Genomic DNA, 7,291 nt, shown 5'->3' with positions numbered 1-7,291 from the left:
AGTAGATTTTAATTTTTTATTTATTATATTTTATATTAATAATTTAAATTTAAATTTTAAAATTTATTATGTTTATCTTTTATTTCTTTTATTTTTAATATATAATAAGATAATTTTTAAAAAATGATATATTCTTTATTTTTTTTAATAGCATTAGCATTCACCAATCGTGAGTAGGGCTGTCAATTTATACCCTACTCGCGGGTATTCAACTCGGTCTAACCTGTTCAAGTAGAGTAGGTTATTCGATCCGCTGCGGATAGGATATGATACGGTTTGGGTATGTCTGCAGGTAGGGTAGGGTACGGGTTTAGGGTGTACTACCCTACCCGCACCTCATATATAACACATATTTTATAAAAATTAGGTATATAGTAAAGGAAGTGAAAGTTAAATCCATGACCTCTCTTATGTAATGACTTACAATAAGTGAACAACTATTAAATTAGTTAGTTAATTTAGTAATTTAGAGTATTAGTTTTTTATTTTTTATATTATTAAATGTATAAAATTTGAAATGATTAAATTTTATATTTACTTTAAAAAAATTTGATATTTCTACAGATACGATAGAATTTAAAATTTTAGGGTGTGGGTAGAATTAGAATTGAGAGATTTTTAACTCGCAGATAGGATTAGAATATGGTCCAAACACTATTCTACCCTATCCATTTTCAGCCCTAATCGCAAGAAAGAAATAAATCAATCCAAAGTCAAAATGTTTTTGTATTTGGTATCCATCTTTATATAGTAGAAGTACATGACAACCAAGCAAATGAATAAAACGATGAAGAAAGCTCAAAATATTTACGCAATAGAATTCAAGATAATAGGATACGGTAAATTAATTATGTGTACATTAAATTATTTCTTTTTATATATAAAATTAAATAAAAATTGAATCTTTTGATCTTGAAAAGCCAGAATGCGACATAAAACCAATAGCAATAAAGACGATACTAAATATTTCCTTTATTGGATATTTTTTTTGTACAATTTGTACACCAGAATTTACTTGGGGTAAAAAAGATTAAAGACACACACTATCTCTATTATCCTTATACTAACACTTTATCAGTTTGGTTTAAAGAAACTTATTATATTCTCAGAATTAAAATCCAGACCTTAGAAAGCATCTGTATCCCACATTATCTATTAAAAAAGAAAAAAGAAAAACATTAAGATATGTATACTAATTTGATCCAGGAAAATGTCTCTGTTAATAATTAATTAAGCATCAACAAATTAAGCGTCAATTTTTTTTTCTTTTGATTAGGCTTTTTTCTAAGGAATATTATTATTTATGCTATAAGACTATTATTAGTCACACTCCAAAACATAGTAACTCACTATAAAATCATGATCATGGTTTTAAATTGCAGTCACAGTTAGACCACATGAAAATTAAATTACAATGAGCATTATGTTGTAATAGCAATTAACCGCGATTTAAAACCATGATTAGATTATTATTATTATTTATTAATATTTATTATTAGAACATTGGGGAATCAGAAGGAGAAGAGTTTACTAAGTTAAGAATGCTGTTCCAGTAGTTCTTGTTATCTTCATAGAAATCACTACCATTGCCGTCACCGTCGCCGTCGCCGCTACCACCACTAGCTCCGTCTCCACCACCTTCTTCAGACAAACTCCGATCATCAGATTGTGCTGCTGCATTGAGAAGAAGATTCGTGAAGCCTTCTTCACCAACCATGGGATCATCATCATCATCGTCGACGTGACCATCCCCAACAATAACATCGTGATGTTGATGCGAAGAACCCCATGACGTTCCTTCCATGGCGGACATTGTTAACTCATGAAGACTATCATACACTTTACCCTCTTCTTTCACGTTATTACCATTATGCCCTTCAATTATTCCTCCGCCACCACCACCAGCCATGATTGTTAATGGCGGTGGTGCATTGTTCTCAGAGAAAGACAAAGTAGAAGTAGGTGACTCAAGGTCTCCAATTCCACCACCACCACTGTTGTTGTTGTTGTTGTTTCCTTCATTGGATTTCAACCATCCTCCATTGGTCCAAGCTTTCAAGACATCAATGGAAGAAGAAGAAGAACGAGAAGAGGGTATAGTTGGTGGGAGTGCTGCTGATACTACATCTGATGATGGTTTGTTGTTTGATGAGGAAGAAGTTGTGAGGTGTGATCTTAGTTTCGATTCTCTGACTAGTCTCGCCTCGGCTTCGAGGCGAGCGCTCTCCCATTGGGCCATGTGGGAGAGATTAGCGGCGGTCTTGGATTGACCGTCGCTAGAGAGGAGAGTGTCGTTCTTGGGTTTGTGAGTGACGGGATCGATTCCCATCTTTGTTAGCCTCTTCTTTAGATGCGTGTTCCAGTAATTCTTGATTTCATTATCTGTTCTCTTTGGCAAATGTGTTGCTATTGCTGACCACCTAAGCAAACAAGCAATTAGAGAACACAACGTTATTGTTAATAATAATAATAATGTGAAGATTTAGATATATTTAATTTTACGTGAAGTTAATAACTAAAAGTTATTTAATGATTTGATAGATTTGGCTAAATTATTATTTAACAGTTTTCAATTATTAATTTCAAATAAAGTTAATTGTACCTCAATTTTTAAATAAAACTAATAATAAATTTAGAATATTAGCTTTTAGTTAATTAATATTAATTAATTTTTATTTTTAAAATGAATAAAATAATTTTAAAAAAATTAGTTCATATTAGCTGAAAAATTTTACTCTTAGCATTGCTCTAATAATTATACATACATACACCAATCCAACAAAACCAATGCAAAACCCTAGAAATAATCCATCATTTACTTATTCTTTTTTTCTTATTTATTTTTAATAAGTTTCATTTTGATATGTCAAATAAAGGTAAGTTTGTATGTGTCAACTAGCTATAAGTGAAATTGATTATTTTTTTTTTGTAAATGTTATAGTATATGATTAGATGTATAGTATATAAATGTTAAATAATTTTTTAAAAATACTTGTTAAAAGAGACAAGAATAAAAAATTTAAAATTTTTTATGTATTGAATATATAAAAAATATAAGTACATCTTCTTTTTATATATGATTATTTTTATGATATCTTGAAGGTACTTATTAGCAAGCCATTTTTGTTTTTGTTGATTTTTAAGTATTTGTTTTAGTGGAAAGGAAACTTAAATCATGAAAGAGAGAGAAAATGAGAGGTGCATGCATATTGTGAACCAGCAGTTACAACATGCATTGCCATTATATATATTTTTTGTTGCTTTGAGTGGGAGAAGATCCTTCTTGCAAAATATGATTAAATATTAAATACTAAATATATAACCATAGGTTGAAATAAATAATTAAACTTGGATAGATGTCAGGAAATTTAAAGAAACGGCAGGATTTTTTCAGAAAGCACAAGGAAAATAAAATTATTTAAATGTTGTTGTTGTTGTTGGAGATGGGGTTTGATTTTGAAACAGTTGGATATAAAGAAATTGAGAGGCCATTGCATTTAAGACATTCTGCTGAACACAGCAAGAAGGGCTGAAAAGAAATGAAATTATAGCTTCCCTGTCTCAAAATGAAATACTCATCACACAATTAATATGTTCTGTGTATAGAAATAGGAATAAAATATCAACTTGCATTGCATAATAAATCTTTTCATTTATTTTGTAATAAATTATCTTGAAAAAAATGGAAAAAAAATTAACCAGACCAGGAAATTAATAATTAATATTAATATTAATAATATCTTGGTGGGTTTAATTTTGAGTATTATATTATATTATATATCTCTAATGAGGATGATACCTTTGCACCGAAAAATGAAAAAAAATAAAAATAAAATAAAGAAATAAATAATGAAAGGTACTAAAAACTTGAAGATTGATTAATGATTAAGGAAATTAAATGAGTTTCATAGAAGCATAGAAACATGACTTGATGATAAAGAAATTAGGCAAACCTGTTCCCTAATAGGGCATGAAGTTGAATGATGGTTTGTTCTTCTTGCAAACTAAACTTTCCCCTTTTAATATCAGGTCTAAGATAATTAGTCCATCTAAGCCTGCAGCTCTTACCACATCTCTGAAGCCCTACACACACAAACATAGTTAGATCAACACCATTCACATAGACACAAAAAATACTAGAACCATCAAAATTTATTATTTTTAATCATTATTTAGTTATTAATTTAATTTTTTTAATTTATCAATTCAATAATATATTTTATTTTATATTTTTAAATATTATTGACTAATTAATAACCAAAAAAAAAATAAATTCTGATGACGCCTCTAGTTTTTAAATTATTGCAGTTACAATTTGAGTGAAAGAACTATGAACAAATTCTGTTATGGAGAAGCTAAGATTGATGATGATATATACCAGCTTTAGATGGTAAAGCACGCCAGCTTCCATGGCCATGTTCTTCAATGTAAGCTAAGAGTTTCTGATCCTCTTCAGGAGTCCATGGACCTTTCTTTAAGCCAACTTTGTCGCAGCATGGTGAGCGTCCCATTTGTGATTAACAATAATAATACTACATGCAATACACTACTATAGTAGTTGCTTCAAGACTCTTGTAGTAACTTCACTTTTGTATCTCTTCTTATTTATATATAGATAGATAAAGAAGAAGAAGAACAAGAACAAGAAGTTGAGAGAGAAATTAAAGGGAGAAAAAGGACATGGACTTGTTAATGTAAGAGATGGGCGCAGAGAAGGGAAAGAAAGGTCAGCGCCATATATAAATGGAGTAATAAATAAAGAGTGAAATCACAATTCACAAATCCACCTATTTTTAATCATTTTTTTTATTTTGTACACATTTGTTTTAAATAAAAAATTGACAAATTAAGGTTGTTTGGTTTACATTTTTATTTTTTCTTTCTATTTATTATTTTTTATTTTTATAATTTTATAAAGAAAGAAAAAAGTAAAAATAAAAATAGAAAATAAAATTTTATTATTATTATTTCCTCATAAAATTCCTATCAGACAAAACATTGAAAATAACAATAAAAATATAAACACAAACTAAACGCATTCTATAGTGTTTGATTATTTTAAAAAATATTTTGGAGAATATAGAAAATTAGTACAAAATAATTTAAAATTATTTTAATTTATATTTCTTAATTATTGCCGAAATAATTAGATAATATTAGATGTGATAAATATATAATTACGGATATTATATACATAAAGTTATAAATATTAAATTGAATAAGATAATTTAAGTTATTATGATCTCTCTAATACGTATTACTAATTTAGAATATTAAATACATTAATTTTTAATAAAATAAAATAATAAGTTAGTTTCTAATATTTTTATAATGATAAATTAGTCTTTAATTTTTCTTAAAAGTAACATATTTTAGAGATTAAATTGTTTGAGATTTTAAAAGATAAATGACTAATTTATCTAATATTAAAAAATCAATAACCAATTTATCAATTCTCTTTTTGCTAAAAGCTAATTGTTCAAAAAAAATTATTAACTACCAATTTGAATATCACTCCATATTTACAAGTTAAAAATGTTAAAAAAAATATAATAAGTAATAAAAATGAGAGCCTTTCATTTTTTTTATAAGTAAAACTATATATTGAAAATATATATTACTCTCCTAATTAAGGGGGAAAAGAGCGGGTAGACGCACAAAACTATTTAACTTTTTCTTTTAAGAAGTGTATCTTTTGAAGTTTTAATTTATATTCTTATTTTAATAATAAAGGATTGAATTTCTTATCAAGTCATCATTCGTTTCTGCAATTTATTGTTGAGTTTTACATATTCTATCTTTTAACTTTTAATTTCTGTTTTCTTTTTTCATCACTATCTATAAATATGTTCAAAAGATATAAATGTTTTAGACAGTCTTAAACAAAATTATATTATATTTGTACGAATTATCAACTTATACATAATCCATTGTATGTAGATAAGTCTTGGTGATATAAAGAACAAATATCAATATCATTTCTGACAATAAGTAAATAAATTAATTAAAACTTGTTTGAAAGAAACAGTGTGTATTATGCGTGAGGGACTATCATTACAAGAGTGCCCTTCGTTTTCAGCTGAATTTCCGAAGGTATATTCTAATACCCTTTTATTAATTAATTAATTTTCTTTGGCTTCTTGGATAAGTGCAATGCAACATGATATGAAGAAAATTATTATTATTATTATTATTATTAGGATCAAATTATTAATTAATACATGGAAGAGATAAAATTGGAGTGGTTCCATTGTCTTTTCATGTTACTAGGAGGTAGAATTTTAAATCTATCAACAACAATGAGCTACCAAGTTATAGCCATAATTTTTATGTGATACGTCACCATGTATTTATGGCATATAGCTAGGGCCGGTCTTAAATTATTCATCATATATGGGTCCATCCCACTTTTATTTATTTATTTTAATTTTTTCTATTTTATATATGTATCATCAGTATTATATTTATTTTCTGTTTTTGAGCATGAAGAATAAAGAGAATGTACACTAATATAAGGAAAGGTTTCAATTCCAAGTTGGATTTTTTTAGTCTCAGTAATCTCAGCTAGCTGTGATTCAACTTTAATGGTCATTCAAAGTTATCTAACATGTAAATAGCAAGTGTTTTTTTTTATATAGTGGACCTTATTTTCCTTTGTTTTATAATGCTATTTCTCTTCATTGTTATCAAAGAATGAGAATAATACTTTTTATAGCATAAATTAGACTTTTTTTTCTAATATGGTCGTCATTATCCTGTAATATGATTGTCATCATTGCACGTTATAACTCGGCTTCACAGCCATTATCAACATATGATATAACTCGTCATCTTCCGTTACTATTCGAAACTTATGAGCTATAGCTCGGTGATATCAATATTTCTGTCATAACCGACGTTCCAAACGGAAAAATAAGGTCGGTTATGATATCAATTACTCGAAGATTATTGCCAAGAATGTAACAGACGAGGAACTCATCATATGAAAAGGGAAGTAGAACATTTCTAAATCTCTCAAGTTTTTTCAAAAAGCTAGAATACATATTGACTTAAGCTTCGGAGTGCCTTTGTAGGTACATTTCACCCTCTTCGCATTGCTCGTACCCTTACACAACAACGAATACAAGAAACTAGGATCACAAGAGACGGATGTTCAACCTCGTAGCACATAGCTCGGCCGATTTCAAGGAATTGACGCCGATCTATTTCCCAGGCAAGATCAATTGGCGCCCACCGTGGGGCCGAGGAAATCATATTTTTTCTTTTGGTCCCATTACCTCCACCTACATCC

General features: G+C 28.3%; 1 protein-coding gene across 1 annotated transcript; it reads right to left on the bottom strand.

Moving 5' to 3' along the window:
- Positions 1-1,245: 1,245 nt before the first annotated feature.
- LOC112716415 (transcription factor MYB106) lies at positions 1,246-4,764 on the bottom strand. Its single transcript, XM_025768321.2, has 3 exons — positions 4,379-4,764; positions 3,954-4,083; positions 1,246-2,420 (listed from the first exon to the last, which is right to left on the bottom strand). The coding sequence occupies exons 1-3, from the start codon at positions 4,509-4,511 to the stop codon at positions 1,496-1,498; spliced, it is 1,188 nt and encodes a 395-aa protein (XP_025624106.1). The 5' UTR covers positions 4,512-4,764; the 3' UTR covers positions 1,246-1,495.
- Between the last annotated feature and the right edge of the window lie 2,527 nt (positions 4,765-7,291).

This window comes from Arachis hypogaea, chromosome 10 (genome assembly GCF_003086295.3).
Source record: "Arachis hypogaea cultivar Tifrunner chromosome 10, arahy.Tifrunner.gnm2.J5K5, whole genome shotgun sequence".
Lineage (NCBI taxonomy): Eukaryota > Viridiplantae > Streptophyta > Magnoliopsida > Fabales > Fabaceae > Arachis > Arachis hypogaea.
Note: the sequence above shows the minus strand (reverse complement) of the source record. Positions and strands in the feature narration are given on the sequence as shown.